Source organism: Bos grunniens, chromosome 20 (assembly GCF_055505025.1).
Source record: "Bos grunniens cultivar Pamir isolate PY7600 chromosome 20, Bosgru_T2T1.0, whole genome shotgun sequence".
NCBI classification, from domain to species: domain Eukaryota; kingdom Metazoa; phylum Chordata; class Mammalia; order Artiodactyla; family Bovidae; genus Bos; species Bos grunniens.
Genome location: NC_141184.1, coordinates 63,199,314 through 63,218,777, shown reverse-complemented (window position 1 = coordinate 63,218,777; position 19,464 = coordinate 63,199,314). Strand labels below are relative to the sequence as shown.

The window sequence follows — 19,464 nt, the reverse complement described above, 5'->3', positions numbered from 1 at the left end:
AGGTAACACTGACTCATTTGAAAAGACCCTGATGCTGGGAAAGATTGAAGGCGGGAGAAGGGGACGACAGATGAGATGGTTGGACAGCATCACCGACTTGATGGACAGGAGTTTGAGTAAGTTCCGGAAGTTGGTGATGGACAGAGAGGCCTGGCATGCTGCAGGTCACAGTTGGACACGACTGAGCGACTGAACAGTTCCTTATCCACCTTGCTGTAACAGAATGTAAGCTCTGTAAGACTGTGCCTGTAACATAAGGCTCAGATATTTAAGTATGTAATGTGAAAATGACCTTATATGTAAGATTTCCTAAAAACAAAATTATAAAATCATGCTATTTAAATCAGAATTTACAGCACAGATGGTAACACTCACTGAAGTTGCTGAGTGTGAAAACTAGTACAAGTTTCTATGAAAGAGACCTCCTGTGACATGTAATTCCAGAAAAATTGCTGCAGATGTAGGCATTTAAGTATAGGGGCATTCATCTATCTCCAGGAGTGAAAAATGAGAAATAACTTCTGAAATGTCCAACAATAAGAAGGTTGTGTAAATTATTTATAGAAGATGATATAGCTATCATGCATATTAACAGGCAAGTTTTATTATTCATATGTGCACAGAAAGATCAAGTCATTGTTATCATTGGGGGGCAGTTGTATGAAATTCATTTAAAACTGTTCAGTTGTTTTTCTTAAAACTGTTTAATGAAGTTCATCAAAAGGTCACATAAACTTGAAAAGGAATACTTAGTATAAAATTTCAATTGTCAGAACAAAATGGCTGTAATATGCATAGAAATGAATTACACTAATAACTGACACAAAATCTCAAAGGTTCTTAGTATAACAATTTTCTGGGATTACTTTTCCCAATGATTTAGAAATTGGGTTGAATTTCTAAACTGTGATTTGTAAATTGTGTTGAACACTGGAGATCTACGAGGATGATTCAGCAGGTTCTTTTACATCAGGTGAGCACAAGACTCTGAGGTTAAGGACAAGATGGCAGCTTCCGCGTTCACCAGAGCAGTAAGGGAGTCCAACCTCAGAGCTGTGAGGGCCACCTGCTACTTTTCGAATCATTCCTCAAGAACCACATGTAATGCAAATAACCAGAGTTAGGGTGATAACTCATTGAAAGGTAACAAACACCCATCTGTAACAGTAAGTATAAAGTGAAAACATCTTAAATGTTGTACTTTAGTTTCATTACAATGTTAAAGATTTACAAAAGATTTTTAGATTCAGGCACATTTTAAGACCTTAGCAGCAAATCAGAATGATGAAAAACTTAAGGATGAGGCTGGTTTTATCTTCTTCCACAACCTAAGTCCTGGAATCTTTCTTGATGTTTTAGAACAGCGTGATAGCCAGATGTCATTCCCTCCCACTCTTCTCCAACACAAGTAAGGTATCTCAATGTTTCCATGCACAGGTAACAAAAGGGAAAAAAAAGAAAAAAATGGGACTTGGGAGTCCCATCTCTCTTAAATTTTCTAGGTTGCACTAATCTAACCTCAGGCACTTTGCTTGCTCTAAAAAAAAAAAAAAAACCCACTTGACAGTTATGTACACATTTCCTTTTAAATAATTATATTTTAAATTAATAACATGCAACTGTAATAACAAGTCACAACCTTAAGAGGAAACTACTGCTTTTGTAAATATTAATTTCCAAAATTACAAGTCTTTTATCTTTTCTGGAGGATGACCAGAAAGCCTAAATAGGCCACACATTCACACACATTCATGCAATCTATCCTTTTCAATGTTTTATTCACGACTTCACTTAGTTTAATTTCTTTTTTTTGCAGAGCATCATCTTTTCTTCCTCCCCCACTGGAAGCTGAACCTAGAATCAACTCTGTAGAAATACATCAATAACAGAAGTTAAATGTAGGGAAAATAGGTTTTTTTTTTTTAACTACACTATACAACTAATACTCAATTTTAAAAAATACATGGTGTCAAACAAGAGTGTACTGAAGTGTAAGCTAAAAAACAGGCCCCTCAAAACAAAAAACAAGGAACACAAGACCTATCTGGACCCAAAATGGGGGGAGGAGTGGGGGAAGAAAGCTTGTTTCCTGTCATTAAAAATCAGAGTGAAACATCTATAGTTAAACAACTTTATTAACATAGTCAAGCAGTGATTAACATTCACATCTATTATGTCACATCATACAAATGTAAATACAAAATTACTACAGTACAATATATATTCTCTGCATGATCCAAAATATTTGGTGGCCCCAAAAAACTCTCTTTAAAATTCAGCAGCTTATCAAAAATTAAAACCGTATTCTATTTAAAATGAAGATCTGTTAGCACAGAGTTTGACTTCAAGAAATATCAATTTAGTACAGTTTGAGAAGTTGCAGGAGGATATGTTTGAAGGACACATTCTAACATAGTGTGGCAGGTACAAGAAACATCAGATTTAAAGCTTTTAAGCGTAACTCATACAACCTAAGTTGTCAGCAGAAAGATCCAGTTATTTATAACTAAAGCTATAACTACTAAATTATTGCACCCAATATTAACATGAATATTAAGTGTAAAACTTTTATAATATGAAGTCATTAACCACGTTTAAACATCTTCTCACAGATGATAATCTATTAAGCAAAATTACTTATACCGTATTGTCTTATTATTATCTCCATAAAACTCATCCAATCTTAATTTGGTTATATATCCACAGAGGAACAATGAGGCAATATGGGGAAAGAACAGCAGGACCCCTTTATGAGGCTGGTATTGGGAAGGAAATCAACACTGCCTTATAGGCTAACCATATTATAGTAAGCTTTTAGAAGATAACTGGACTTGCAAAATAGCTAATTGTGAAAAATACCAAGCCATCTTTAAGGGGATTCTATGGTAGATGAACAAAAATAGTAATAAAAGGGAAAAATCCTATCTTCTTAGTTAGTGATATAATGCTTGGCAAATAGATTTGGTTTGATTTTAAAATGTACAAGAGGTGAAAAAAACAATCACCACTTTAACTTCCCTCAAAATCATGCACACATTAAAAAAAATAAAAACAATACATTCTGGGATACAAATCACAATAAACATGTGTATCTTAAAATTGATAAGCATAATAATTAGGCATAAAGATAAAGAATCCCTCATATATAATACTAATGGGGGAAGATCTATGTAAGACTGAAAAAATTAGTCACAAGTCACCTGCAAAGTGTACAAGTGAGAAAATTTTAAATAAAACAATTTTTAAGAGACATTAGAAACATCTCTAATACAGTATGACTAAGTACTAATATAATGCATTTGCATGGTATTACTAGATAATATTGTTAAACAGTTCTTTATTGATCTGACTTTTATTCTAGATTATTTTAGGCCCTTAACCTGAAGACCATAGTTTGCATCAAGATTTCAATGCCTACATTGCAGTAACAGTACTAGTAGTGACAGTTAAGTGTTTTCCCCCTTGTATTATCTGCAAAAATAATTCAATAAGCGAAGCTGTGTGTAGTTTAAAGGGCTACTAAAGAAAGGATTTAAATTGCAGTTATGCATGATACACTCTTCTCTTGGGAAGAATGTTTTTGCACCGTTATCTGTTAATACATTCAATATGAATAATATAGATGAACTATATGGAGCAAACAAACCTACTTTTTTCTTTATGGCAAAGGATTTAAGTTAAATTTAGACTAAAAGATTTAAGACATAATTAGTTTAGTTCTGGCATTTCAGCTATATGCAGGGTAATTTAATACACGACAGAAAATTTTCCACTCTACTATCTTAAAAAGAGTTTGGAGAAAAGGAGAACCAGACTGAATTCCCTTTCAAGATAAGCCTGCATGCCAAAGGGCTAGCCAGTAAGGACTTATACCGCCATGGTCTGCTAGACTAAGAATTACAAAATCAGACTAAATGGAAAGATTCTTCATGAAATACACTAAAAAAACAAAACCAAAGAATGTTAAGTATGATGACCCTTTATAAGCATATGTCACCAAAGAAAGAAGGATACAAGAGTATTCACCTGAGATAAAACTTGTATCTGAATATTTTATAACTGAGTAGACAAAGCATTTCAATAGAGGAAAGTCAGTTGAGATTATTTTAAAATATACATCTGATCCTATTTTACAATATATGCAATTTAAGCAATTCAGATCAATGAAAAAGTCTTAACAAAAAAAATCACAGTGTTTATCAATATGTTAATTACAAAATGTATGCTACTTATTTTGTTTTTAAGATGTAATGGCTTGGTTAAGTGTTTTAAAATCTATTCTTCTGAAATCTAACTTGCGTCACAAAATCAAGTAGCAATAATGTAAAGCATCAGAACTGGCTCTTTAAGATTATTTACATGTTGATTATTTGGAAAATAACCAACCAAAAAATATAAAAAAGTGTGATTTTTTTTTTTACACAGTATGAAGTTATTAAAGAGATTAGACAATACAAAAAGCAAAGTTCTTTCCTGAATAAATGAATATCTGTGGCACTAAGTTCACTTACTAATGGACTGTAACATGGAACTGGCAAACATGCATTTAAACTATATTAAATACACTTTCTGTTTCCAACTTAGGTTGATCAGCAGCTTTTGTTCTGTTAGAATCCTTCAAAGAGAGAAGCTCAAACAGGAAAAAGAAGGCATATAAAACAGTAAACACTGACCTCCTGAGGTTCCTACAACATAAAAATATTCAAGTAGAAAATCTACATCACTTAGCAGCGGCTATTTCTGTAGTTGAGCACACTAACAGCACTTTAGTGTGTAAGGAGCAGATGAAGTAAGCCGTGCTTTAAGCATGCCAAGAGGCAGAAACACTGGAATGTAACAAAGACAAACTCACAATTTCATAGACATTCAGTCAACATTCAAAACTATTAAGACTACACCACAAGAATTAAGTTGCTTTATATATATATATATATATCCCATGATGTATTAAGTTTTATCAGAATAAATGCTAAATCAGAGCTTACCTCAAAAGATAACTTAAACTTAAATGGCTTCTGCAAATTCCTATGTTATACTATGTATGTGAAATACAATTAGGAAGAAACTATAACCTCAAGGGGGGGGGAAAACCCCAAAACCCAACCCCATCTCAGGTTGCAGTCTATTTATTTATATGTTGTATTTTTAAATTAAATTTCCTTTTAATTTAAAAACACACAGACTACAAAAAAGGGGCACGACTTGTTACATATATAATTAGAAATTAATTTTTCTACTCAATTAGGTTAACAGTAATGCTTTTCAGTCAATACAGAATTATCACAGATCCAGATAACTTTATTGAAGACTGTATGTTTTAAAAGAGTTCTTGAGAATTTTGTCTTTTCTCTCAATTTAAAATCTTTACTATTTATTCCAGAATATTAAAATATCTCCCATATTAAAAAGTTTTGGAGAACTACAGATCACTAGAAGTTGAGGATAAAACAGCTACCCTAATCAGCTTTTTAAACACTAACTAGGAAGCACATTTTGAGCTCCCAATGAGGCAATGGTACTAGAAAGCAAAATGCTACATACCCTTTGGATCCAACTTACGATTAAAAACAACTGGACACTAAAAATATGATTTAATTTCAGGCTCTACAGACTGAAATTTGCAAAGCCAAAGTAGAGAAAGGAAGGTGAAAGAACATGTTAAAAAAAATACATACATACACACACACAACAAAACCCTTTCTGCATGCTACCATGCATTTGAATTTTTTTGAAACAGTATTTATAAATTCACACGCATACAGCTCAAACTTCAGTGCAATGGCTGTATCATTCAACACCTCTAGAGGAATAGAACCATGCAAAGAGGAGCAACTGCTTACAAAAATGGTTATTCAGTATTTATTCTGCAATGCAAAGGTGACAAACTAAAATATAAAAAGGCTGTTATGGCTTAACATTTCTGTTGCAGATTAAATATGCAGCATTGAAAAATGGAAAGGTGTGGCTTCATCTCTGACCAGCAGAGTTAAAAAGAAAAATCTCTCCATTTTCCTTCATCATCATGGGATACACTGTTCAGGCAATCCAAATTAATAAAGACTTGCACTTCCATATGGACACAAGATCAAGTGTACCAGTTAGGTTTTCACATTCACAGTATATAAGAAAATACACATGGAAGGAAAAGTAAAGGGTTAACTTAACAAGGATTTATTCACAGGAATACATGTAAGTAGAGAAAAACAACAGAAAAGCTAAACAAATGAAATGAAGAGGATCCAAACCCACTTTCACTCTGTAGCTTTTTACTTGCACCCCGTGTGCATGTGTCTAGGGCACTGAGGGCCACCAACATGCGCCAATACAGTGTAGGAACCCTGCATTACACCCATTAACTTAAACATATCTTTAAGATCATGCTTTGAACAAAAAAAGAAAGCTTAGAAGGCAATATGTTGAGTGGGAATAAACATTGAAATATAGCAATCATGTCTTCAACTTCTACAATTGTCTTTATGTGCCAACTAACATTTATGCAGCCTCTTACAGATCTTTTACCATGTAATTTAAGTTTTAGAGAAGTTTTGATAAAATCACTAGTAGTATATAACCATGCAGAAAGCACACCACACTGACAGCACAGAGGCAAAGATTTTGCACAGGTATATCAGCTTTCCACATTGTGCAGGTTACACGCGATACAATACCAATCTTATTCCTAACAGATCCTAAGAAGATTATTTCAAGGCCTAGCTGTAAACTACAGTACTTTATATCTATATTCTTAATAAAAATAAAATTCACAAATCTTAAAAAGGAATTTTAAATGCAGGGCTATATTGAATCGGTAAACTGCAACACAAACTGGCGCAACAGAGGTAACTGAATACCAATCTCACTCTATGTGATGCAAGCATGCTACTTTCCCACTAATTTAAAGTACTTTCAATCACTATGAGCCAGAACGCATGCCTGAACCTTAAACTGCACTTTAAAAAGAACAATATCTTGGCCTAGAAATTAAATCTAATGATGTACAACCATCAAATTATATCCACTACGTTAATGTCTTAATGAAAAATCAAGATGTCAATCTTTAGTTCGATATGTCCAGCCCCATTTATTCCTCCCTCCCTGCCCACCCCACAAAGGTAAAAGGAGTGACTCATTTGGCATTTCACAGGGTGCTTCATTGTTTAAATTTGTTTTGTTTTATTTCCAACTTTTTGGGGTACCTTAAACTGTAACTTCCAAGAACCTGCTTCTACTATGGGTAGGCAAGCTGATTTTAACTCTATTAGCTTTCATTTGTGTAGTTCTTTATCAGCATGCAAAAAACAAGGCCCCATCATGTGGGAAATTTTATAAAACCTTTTAAATTAAAAAAACAAAACCAAAACCAAAACCCTTTACTGTTTCTAATCCCCATTCTTAGGTTTCCTTTATTGTGCGCTATAGAATTTTTCTTCTTTCTTATCCCTATGCATCATTTATATGGTTCTTGTTTTGGTACAATTCCCCATAATATTCCAGAATGTACTGTTTTGTGAGTAGATAGGTTTTTTTTTTTTTTTTTGCTTCTTCACATCCAGTGCAGAGTTGTAATTGGAGATAGATTTCCACCCACAAAGGCTCCAGATGTTAAAACGTTTCCCAACATCGACTTAATACAGTGACGGCAACACCTCCCTCCCGCCCCTCCCAGTAGGGTTGGGATTGTACTGTATTCCCTACTGGTTTACCCTTCCCCCCTGTAAAGGGTAACATTTTCCCTGGGTGCAGAGGCTCCCTCATAGTCTCCAAGACTGAAGGACCTGTAAGAAAACAAAACAATTTTATACTTCAACAAAATTGTTTCTTTTGTAAGCCCAGTGGAACATAAAATTAATCAAGTAACAATACAATCACATGAAAAACTGGACAACTGCCCAAGATCACGCTGGTCAGTGAAGCCATGTTGCCTCCTTCTCCTACGGCTCTCAGCTGTCTCTTGCATCAGATACAGAAAGTGATGTCAGGCAAAGAGACGTGTGCAGCACTTTAAACAGATGAAATATGGCTTGTAGGATGACATGAGTCTAATTCTTTATCCCTATTTGTACAATGGATCTCAATGGCAGCTGTTTTTTCTTGAATTAAAACATTATCACCCATATTTCTAATATTTATAAAAGAGCCAACTTAGTGTGTCAGGCAATATACTAACTCCTGGCACCACATATAGCACAGTATTTAATCCTTAAAATAACTTAATGAGGGAACAAAGGCTAAAATACCAGAATTTTAAAATTCTGGTATTTTAAATTTAAAATTTAAAATTCTGGTATTTAAAATTAAAATTGTTAGTTTGACTTATGTCAGAAAAACTGAAAGAACAAGAGTCCAGGTAGACTTACCTCTTTACCACCCTAAATCAAAAACTAATCTTTCAACAAACAAACAAACAAACAAACAAAAAACAACAGTGCTGGGCACAAGGTAGGGACTCAATAAAATATTAAGAATAAATATTGAATAATTATTTTTACTGAGACTACATTGAGTTCTAGTTCTACTTGGGTTTTCCCTAAAGTTCACAACACAGAAAGCTCTTAATATATAAAAGACTATATTTTAAAAAATTAAGAAAAGAACAGGTTGAAATTTAACTAGCGTACCAACTTGGATTTCCTTCCAAGAGGATTCAAAGTGGAACCATGCATTTTATCTTGCTTTGCTGGTTCATAAATAAATAAATCTGTAGACTTCACATAAGTCAATTTTAAGTCAAATGTAAGACTCTTCTACTCAACCTCTGTGGAAAACAAACAGCTTTTATTCTATTCACAGTAGTTCTAGATTGAAGTCCTAACTTAAGTTTTTCCATCCTGAAAAATTCCAAATTTCTTACAACTTACCCCTAATTTTGGGACTGCAGCTTAAGTATATGAGATTAAACACCATAAAAAGCTGCAAGACGCTCTTTTAAGGGAAGCGGAAACTGGTCAGAGAAACGCCTCCAATTTTCATCTCCAACTTGATTTTTAAATCCATGAAGGATCTGCAAAAAGTAAATAATCATTAAATAATCAGTAACAAAAGAGGAACTCGTATCTGCATAGCTTCTGAAATCAAACACTATTGATTATTCTAAAATTTTACTCATTTTAAAGTATTCTCAAACTTTGTTGAAATCTGTATCATTCCATGTCTTGCCCAAAAGCACCTCATAGGATAGATATACTGCACACTTTGCTTTGAGGTTAGAATTCAGTTAAGAGTCCTAGTAAAAGAAGTACTCTAAGCAACTCTGCCAAAATAGTAATGAAAAGCAAGCATAAAGGTATAGAATCCACCCAAGGGAAATTAAAATTTTTATGCCATATTTTCAAATTGAAAATATACAAAGCTTTGGGTTCATTGTTGCAACTATATAGTTCACTATTGAGGGGTGACTAGAATTAATCCAAGGGGGCATTACTGAAACAGACAGGTTTAATCCTTGCTTTGACTACTAAGACTGACTTTGTTCAGCAGATCATATTATACTCCAGTCTTAGTCAGTCATTTTTGAAAATACATCCTATTTTGCATGGGCCTCCCTGGTGGCTCAGATGCTAAAGAATGCGCCTGCAATGCAAGAGACCGAGGTTTGATCCCTGGGTCGGGAAGATCCCCTGGAGAAGAGAATGGCAACCCACTCCAGTATTCCTGAAGAATTCCATGGACAGAGGAGCCTGGCAAGGGGACAGGTTGCAAAGGGTCGGACACAACTGGGCAACTAACAAACTACTTATTTAGTATAGCTGGGATAATGGGTCTACACAAATCAGTGGTACTGCTTGAGAAAACATTTTAAAAGTATGTACTCTATTGAAACAAAGTCACGACTGTATATCAAGAAAAGAAAGTCAACTTCTTTACCAAAACAAAGTTTACATAGTCTACCAAAACTGACTCAAAGAGTCTAAGTCTCATATGAAATAAAAACATAATTTATTTCCCAACTAGGACTGCAAGAGTTACAAGATATTCATCATAAAGACTTTTTAGTTACCTTACAGAACATGTCTCTCAGATCATCTTTTGGATTAATCCATGATGCAACAGCATCACAAAAAAATATAAAATCCTGTAATAAGCAAGAAATACATCTTATATTGATACTATATTTGTCAAGCACTACAAAAGACATATGTAAACCTCAGAATATATACCAAGAGAATCCTAGGTAAAAAAAAAAATTAACAACTATGATAAGGAATTGTAAGTGATTTCTTAATGGTTGTCCTTAAGACTCCACCTTATCAAGGAATATCTAACTCATACAGTTTATATTAGAATTTAGTGCCTTCTTGTATTTCATTTTACATTACAGAACAAAACCCCAGTCTAGTAAATGTATAGCATCAGCAAAGACTGAAAGCATCAAATAAGCACCAGTTCAAAAAAACCTTCATTTATAGAATTAAAGAATTCTATAAATTCAGTAATTTTACAGTTCTGAATCACTGAGAATTTTAAGCTAGTTAAATATACATCAAATAAATTTTATTTAAAGTATATGAAAATTAATAGGCCTAAGTTTCAAGATCCATCTTCAGACAGAAATGTAAATGAAATGACCATTAAGTTAGAACAAAAATTATGCAGTTACCAATAGCAACTAATCCAACTCAACTCAGACAAACAAAAAAACTCCCAATGCTTAGACTGTTATTTAAAAGACAATCAGGTTATTCTGACTAAAAGAACAAGATAATAGGTATATACTTGAAATACTTCACTTAAGTATTTTCCATTTTCAACTATCTTACTGAAACAGTTCAACATACAAAATATTGCTGATGGTGTGAGATATAGACTACTTTAAATTTTACTATTAAATTCAGAGAACCTCATTAACTCCAAAATTCACTAATATCAAAATATATACATAAAACACATATTTAGGCAAATAAAATGCATGTGCCTAAAATCTATGGTTTATTCAAATTATGATTCCTATGTCTTCCCAATATTGAAAGCTGATGTTAAAAATTTAAATTATATAATCATGCAAAATTTGTAATTGGTAGTGATTTCATGACTACACATGTGTTACTTTCGTGTTCTTAAACATTAATTCAAAAAGCAAAACAACAACAAAAAATCCCTATAGGAAAATGCTCCTTCTTGATATGGTATATACTACCTATCAGATACCTCTAAAACATATTTAAAGTGACAGAAAGTTCCTAAGCTTTGGGAAAAAACCAAGAAACTCAATGCCAGAAGGTTATTTTGCCGCTAGTGAAATTGAAAGATTTTATTTTCCAGTTCTATTTTGTATACATGGTTCAGTGCCTATTTTCTACACATCAATTAAAAAATGTTCAAAGCACCAATCTCTCAAAAGTGAAAGGTTTTCTTGATACACTTTCTTTTCCTTACAATTTCTATCTGTTGAGGAATGTGGGGCATTTAACCTAAAGCCCTCAGCCTGTATTTCGTTGATTTCACACATCTGGTGTCAAGCAACATGTTCCTTTACATTTTACGTGTAAGTTGGATCCAGACGTTTGATCAGATTCACGTTTGGTACTCTTGCCAAATAATTCTTTAAATGCTAAAGATGTCTAAATACAATCTGAACTAGTATAGGAAACAAAATAAGGATAATAAATCAAAGTTAAAGCAGTTATAATGGTTGACTCAGTACTCTTTTATTCACTAAATAAGAGAAAGAGTATCCTATTTAATCATTCTCTTAAGTACAGAGAGCCTCAAACTCAGGAAATTTACATTCACTGTTTTAGGAAGCATTTACAAATAAATGAGATCTCAAAGGATGAAAGAAACTTTGGCTTAATTCAAGTCAAGAATATAACTTTTATTCTTCCAATCTGTTATTATTATAAGCCACAACAGAAAAAAAGATTTAAAAAATAAAAATAGATATTATCATTTCAAGGTATTAAGAAATATACATTGAAAACACGTTTCAGTATCTTCAGTAAAAATAGATAATTTTTAGATAAAATTATTTTCATAAATATAAAATAGGTAAAAATTATTTTCATAATTATAGTTTAAAAATACCTCCCCTCCTTTAAAGTTTAATAATTCAGAACATTAAAAATTAAAACCTTATGAACATCTTACTTGGATTACTCCACTGGGATTCACACTGATCATGGTACAAATCCCACGAAATGCTGAATCCTTTTCCTCATTGTCCCTTATGTTTCTCAGAGAGGTGCACCTATTAAATTATAGAATTGAGTTTAGCATTTAAGTAAAAAGTAAGTTCAACTACAATTCTAATGGACAGTATTTAATGGAATAAGCACCAGAGTAGAGATAATGTTTATATTCAAAGAATTTTCATAAAGCTTAAGCTTCTCATACTATATTATGTTAGGCCCATCTAGTCTCAATACAGTGAAAACCTTCAAATTCACAATTCTTACCAACAGATTGCATCTAATAACAACTGATTTTAATCTCCCATTTACACTATTAATTAGCTTGAGCCAAGAGTAAATTATCAATTTTTAAAACTGTATTATGACTTGTATTCCATTAAACACTACTAAAAATGACTTGAAAGACTGTCAATTGAAAGAAGCAGAACATAGGATATACTGCCACAATAGAAACTATTACTATACAACTTATGGTGTAGATGTTTAATTTTTACATTAACAAGCAAATAAGATTTTTATACATAACAAATTTAAACATGTATTTCTTAATGCAATCCAAATTTTCAAATTAATTCTAAAAAGGAAACATAATGCAGAAACCTAAAATTTATAGAATTTGCATGCATCTTTATTTTACTGGTGGATATTTAAATGCTTTTTATGTATAATCAAGCTTTTTAACACAGCAAGCATGTGACAATCTTATCCCATGCATCAATTAGTCGTTAGCCACAACATAAAATAAATATACATGACGATGCTACTGAAAACCTCACAAACCCGATAGGACAAGATTAGTCACATGGTTGGCAATGATTAAGGATTGTGATTTTTGTAACCAACTGAAAATATATCTAAAAGTGAGATAGAAAGAGAAAGAAAGAGTGAAGAAAAATGAATTAAAAAAAAAAGATTGAATAATACACACCAGGGTCTTATAAACTGCTGTAGCATGGGGGCCACCTCTTGAGGACAAACGTAACCAAGACGACCAATTGTTATTGCTAAGGTAACGCAATCACGGTTATACACCACCAAACGCCAACCAAGACATGAGCAAATGAGGGGGAAGGAGAAAAAATAAAGAAAAAACAACAAATAACTCAGAAACAGAAACCAACAGAATTTGTGTATGATAATAAACATAAGATTTCACCAGTGCTGTTTATTACCACCCCCTATAATAAGGGGCAGCAACATATATGGCATACTCTTGGAAAAAGAAAAACAAAAGGAATTAAAAAAACTTTAAAGATTGAGAGAACACCAAAAACCAGGATGAACTGCTTTTCTCGCTCAATCAAGTGTTAAAAGATATTCTGTTAATAAAAACGATGAGCGGATTAAATAGCTATAGATTCTTCCTTCACAGTCAGTTAAAATTCCAGAGTTTAATAATGAAATCTAGCCCCCCTCCCAAGAAATAATAAACGTAAATGATTACATTTCTGAATGTCTGTTCAAACATACTTCTCAGAAGTTAAAATCTTTCTCACTTCTTCATAATGCTTTTTAAAAGTGATTTTTATTCTTTGCAATTATCTAGGAATTTAATCAAAATTTTGGTATATTTTTGGTTTGTTTGCCAACATTTCCAAAATAAGCCAGTGGACCATTTCTTGCCTGACATCAAAATCAATGATCAAATTTTAGGTGTTATGGTACATACTGAATAAATGGATTGGAGAATTGCTGTGCTATGTCAAAATCCCATTCCAAAAAAAACAATTCTAATGGTAACAATTCTAATTTCAAGTCCTATTTGACAAAAGGAAAATTTAGTCCACTGTAATGGCATGTGATATGCGGACCAAAGGAACAAATATTCTGTCCTTGATATGAAATGCACAGCACAAAATGATAGATAATAAAACATGATTACATGCTAATATTTTATTTTAAAAAATCTGAAGTGGGACTCAATCAAATATAAATTCACCATCAAAATTCAGTTAAGTTCTTGAACTTACAAAGAGCTAAAACAAGTGCAACTCAGAACTGCATTGTGCAGTTCAAAGGTACATACATATAAATACATTTATACACAATGGGAAAAAAAATACAAACAGAAAACAAACCATGAGGTGCTTTAATGGTGTTCTCTCAAAAACTTACAGGTTAACCTTTCATAAAAAAAGGGTGGGGAGGGGGGTAAAGAAAAATGTTTAAGGATTACTTGAAGCAAACTACACAGATAATACTAAAATCCAGCAGATTCATATGAAGCAAGAGAAAGAAAACCTATGTTCAAAAGACACAAACTATGCAACATTCTCATTAAACAGGCAAGTATGAACAATCCAATGAAACATGCGATAAAGCAGATGATGGTCCATTGAGAAAGTTCAGTGTAGGATATACTAATTAGAAAAAAAGCAAGTAACTGCAACACTAAGGAATTGACTTTATGAAATATTAAGACAATGGTATTAATAATTAAGTTGCTAAAATCTACAGATATTACCCACAGACAATTTTAATAATTAATCTCTCCTCCTTTGGGTAAGGAATAAGAGAAACATTTTCTGCAGTCACTTGTGATACGAATAATCCAGTGAATCCCAAGTGTATTTCTTAATGGTACAAATTCAATCCATCAACTTGAAAGGCATTATCAACTACCTCTTTATTTACTTAGGGTAGATTCATACTTAGAATATAATCTTATAAATAAAGCCAATTTGTTCAAGGAACTATATAGCAAATTCACCAGCTGATATCCCACAAGAAACTTTAATATACATTACACTCAACATTTATTTGCAGTTATGCATTCACATTTAAAAATAAATAAGTTTTTTAATGTTCAACAGTAATTTTATAATGGCAAGTGTTTCAAATCTGAATGTCATGTATAGGTACTGCATTCTAAAGAGATAAACACCTGACAAGATTTCATAACCATCCTACACATAAGTTTTTGAGCTTTTTAGCAGGAAAATCTAATTCACTTTAAGATACAAACAGTACCCATACAGCCAAACAGTCATATAACTGTTTCATAATTAAAAGACTTCCTTCCATACCAATAATCACATTAGGATATAATAAACTTTCTACAATTAAAAACCATAAAATTAAAATACCTTTGAAGATAAATTTATTTAGAAAAACTTATTTAAATCTTTGTCCAGTATTTTGGTAAGGTATTCATTGACTATGACTATACTGCTGGAACTGTCTTAGTATATAAAGAAAAAGACATGCCTGATTGAAAACAAAATTCACACTTTAAAAAATCATTAGCAAAAAGGCAGAGCAAGAAGAAATCACCCTGCAATGTGTTCTATAGTATGGAAGGTACTCTTTAATATAAACATGCTCTCTATAAATGCAAAAGAGAAACAAGCCTTCTGAATAAAAATCACACAAGATACTGCTCAAGTTCCCAATTTGAAGAAAAGTATACAACAAAATACAAAATACATATGCCATTATTAAGACTAACTACCACAATACAATCTATTTTGGGCTACATTTTTACATATTAAAAAAAAATTCTCCCCAGCTAGCAGTTACTCTGAATTAATGAAAAATTCATATAGTTATCTGAGCTGGGGTCCATTTTAGGGAGTATTAAAACACTGTAGCAGAGGAAAAAAGTGTTTTTTGGAAAGTTTCTGGAAACTGGCTATGGAATGAAGCTCAAACAGTTCATTTCATGACTGAGAATCCCAAACACCCGTTAATTAATAAGCTGGGTTTCTAAAGCTAGCTTTGCTTTGGTTTCTCTACGCATCTCAACTTAAAATGACAAGGCAGATCGTTTTCTCTCCACCGTTAACAGTTCAGTCGTATGGTACCTGTATTCTCTAACAACGTCTTTGGTGTGTTGGGTCTGTTAATGATTTCTACAAGCTGGTGCAACACCATAGGAATGTAAGGCTGCATCTCTATACCTAGATCATCCCCGAGAGAGAAAACAAAAAAAGAAACGTTTCATTGTTAAAATATCAATGGAAAATAGTTGCCCCCTTTACTGTGATATGTTATATATTTACATAGGTAAAGCTCATTAGAAAAAGGCAATTACAAAAATATTAAGTTATCTAAAAATTTTTATGTTTGTAAATGGGAGGTGGGGGTGGGGTGGGCAGGGTGGGAATCTTACCCATTTGAATGGAGATCTCTCCAATTGCCCATGTGGCATTATTGCAGACTGAAATGAATTCTGGATTGAGGTTGGTTCCCAATATTGGCATGAAATCAGCTAGGAAAAAAAAAAAAAGCTTTTGTTTTGTGCTTTAAAGGACATCTACCAGATGGAAACTGAAACCTAGGCAAAATATAACCTTTAAAAAAACAAAGTGTTGGTAATAATTATCTTAAGAAAACGAAGGAGGAAATATCTGGCCACTGAACTTTCATGTGAAGTAGCCCCAGTTTCGGAGAAGGCAATGGCACCCCACTCCAGTACTTTTTGCATTACAGGCAGATTCTTTACCAACTGCACCACCTATAATAAGCAGCAAAGCTAGGATTTGACCCCAGGCAGTCTGGCTGTGGGAGAAGGCAATGGCAACCCACTCCAGTACTCTTGCCTGGAAAATCCCATGGATGGAGGGGCCCGGTGAGCTGTAGTCCATGGGGTCTCGAGGAGTCGGACACGACTGAGTGACTTCACTTTCACTTTTCACTTTCATGCATTGGAGAAGGAAATGGCAACCCACTCCAGTGTTCTTGCCTGGAGAATCCCAGGGACAGAGGAGCCTGGTGGGCAGCGGCCTATGGGGTCGCACAGAGTTGGACACGACTGAAGCGACTTGGCAGCAGCAGCCCCAGTTTGGTTTCATTTTAAGTATCATTAAAAAGAGTTGGTCAGAGTAATTTCTCTTGGCATCAGACAAAAAATTTTATTTTAAATATCTCACTTTAAAAGTGAAAATATGATACAATAGGAACTTCTTCAAAGCTGGTTTTTCACACACAAAGAATTTTTTAAATCAATGATTTTGGTTTTTATAGTAATGTTTACTCTAATGTCAGATTGTGGTCTCTGAATATCATCTTCCATTTAAAAGGAAAAATGGAGTGTCAGTTCATACTGACACTCCAATAACTAACATGAACAAAAACTAAACTTTTGAAATATAATACAGGACTTGTGCAAGATGCTGGAAATCAATTTGTTCCTTTCAAAACTGGTAAATAAAGATAAAGAAACAAGCAATAATCCTGCCTCTTCTATATGATTTGTCAAAGTCAGTCACTCAGTCATGTTCAAATCTTTGCGACCCTATGGACTATAGCCTGCAAGACTCCTCTGTTCATAGGATTCTTCAGGCAAGAATGCTGTAGTAGGTTGCCACTCCCTTCTCCAGAGGATCTTCCCCACACGAGGACTGAATCTGGGTCTCCTGCATTACAGGAAGATTCTTTACCATCTGAGCCACCTATGGGCAATAATTTATTGATATGGGAAATATCTCTACATATGTATTCTCTCTACTGTATGAAGAATTAGAATATCATTTTTTAATCCCTAATAAACCAGTTGATTTCACAATTTCTCAGTCTCGGCAATACTGATAATCTGGGTCAGATTATTCTATTGTAGGGGGCTGTCTCACATTACAGGATATTTAGAAACATCCTTCACCCCCACCCACCAGACACCAGTAACACCTTCCCTGTGTAACAGTGTCTCCAGATATTTCCAAATTACTCTTGAGAAAACTAACCTAGAAAATAATCCACAGTTTGTAACATTAAAAACAGAGAACAACCAGACACTGTGTATCTCTTAAAGAAGGTACTTGACCTATAAAGTCTTTAAAAAAAAAAAAAAGAAATCTTTTCGTACAAATTTAAACTCAAAAACTTCAATCAGGTGGAAAGTATTTGCAGAACAAGGTTTTCCATAAAGCAATAATTCACCACAATTTCATTTAGAGTAGATAGGCTTAAACTTGATGCCTTACTTTAATACATCATAATTAATGTTATTATTCAAGTTGAGAAACACATTACTGAAAAATACAACTGGCAATTGAGTGAAGGTCAAAAGATACAACCTTTTGGTTCTAAAATAAGTTCGGTTCTGGGGGATGTAGTATATCATAGTATGACTACAGTTACTAGTGTGTGTGTGTGTGTGTTCAGTCACTCAGTCATGTCTAGCTCTTCGTGACCCCATGGACCGTATGGCCACCAGGCTCTTCTGTCTATGAGATTTTCCTGGAAAGAATACTGGAGTGGGTTGCCATTTCCTTCTCCAGGGAATCTTCCCAACCCAGGGATAGAACCTGTGTTACCTACCTACATCCTCTGCATTGGCAAGTAAATTCTTTACCACTGAGCCACCTGGGAAGTTCACAGTTAACAATACTGTATTGTTTATTTGAAAGTTGCTAAGACAGTAGATCTTAAAAGTTCTCAATCCACACACAAGTCTTGATATATGCCAATTACATCTTAAAAAAAAAAAACAACAACTGGAGGGGGGCCTCCCAAAGCACACTATATCATCAAATGAAAAAAAATTTTAACATGAATATTTTAAACAAGATTAAATGATGGGGTATACAAATGAAGAAAATTAACCAAAATTTGATTTAATTTATGGGTCTGACAGCAATTCAGGTTACATTATTCAAGCAACTGCTTATTATCTTCACAAAAGGCTAAGCAAACACTACGCCACTAAAACAGGAAAAAAAAAATTCATTTACTTTTAAGAAAACAGAAATTTCCTACAGTTTATGCTGATTTATCATGAGAAAACCTGATTATATTATTATTTCTGGGTACCTCTACCAAAAAGAAAGAGGCCATTTAAGAAGTATCTATGAACTAGCATATAGGACCAAGGTTCACAGGTGGGTATGTCCCTTACTCTAAAGCAATACTTTTCCAACTTTTCTTCAGCAACATGAACACCTAACGAGCCGCTGAACTGATGGTGAATTCAAGGAAACAAGAGAATAGGGGTTTCCAAACCACCTGCTTCAATCAGAGTAGATTTAACCAGTACATGACTTCAGTTTAATAATAAAAACCACCAGCTGATGAAAAATAATGTTAAAAACCACATCACAGCAATAGAAAATATTCATACCTATACAAGGTTTAACATGCTGAAAGCAAGCTTTTGTCAGGTCACCTAGCAGGGCGAAGGAACTCTGTCGAACCTCTGGCATTTTATCCTGAAAGAAAGAAGCAGAAATTAATCCCAATGTGACACAGAGAATAACCTGGTGTACGAGATAGCAAAAGAGACACTGATGTATAGAACAGTCTTATGGACTCTGTGGGAGAAGGAGAGGGTGGGAAGATTTGGGAGAGTGACATTGAAACATGTAGAATATCATGTAAGAAACGAGTTGCCAGTCCAGGT

The 19,464-nt window shown here is 33.6% G+C and overlaps 1 protein-coding gene across 3 annotated transcripts in view; it reads right to left on the bottom strand.

Moving 5' to 3' along the window:
- Positions 1-2,117: 2,117 nt before the first annotated feature.
- Positions 2,118-19,464, bottom strand: part of TNPO1 (transportin 1) — a 93,673-nt gene continuing 76,326 nt past the window's right edge. For all 3 annotated transcript variants that reach the window (XM_086362110.1, XM_086362111.1, XM_086362112.1), the window contains exons 18-25: positions 19,186-19,273; positions 16,240-16,338; positions 15,932-16,027; positions 13,057-13,132; positions 12,085-12,184; positions 9,998-10,072; positions 8,859-9,001; positions 2,118-7,775 (exon numbers count right to left, since the gene is read on the bottom strand). In XM_086362110.1, coding sequence (XP_086218236.1) covers positions 8,894-9,001; positions 9,998-10,072; positions 12,085-12,184; positions 13,057-13,132; positions 15,932-16,027; positions 16,240-16,338; positions 19,186-19,273 — 642 coding nt within the window. In that variant the 3' untranslated portion in view covers positions 2,118-7,775; positions 8,859-8,893. The remainder of the gene's footprint in view (positions 7,776-8,858; positions 9,002-9,997; positions 10,073-12,084; positions 12,185-13,056; positions 13,133-15,931; positions 16,028-16,239; positions 16,339-19,185; positions 19,274-19,464) is intronic.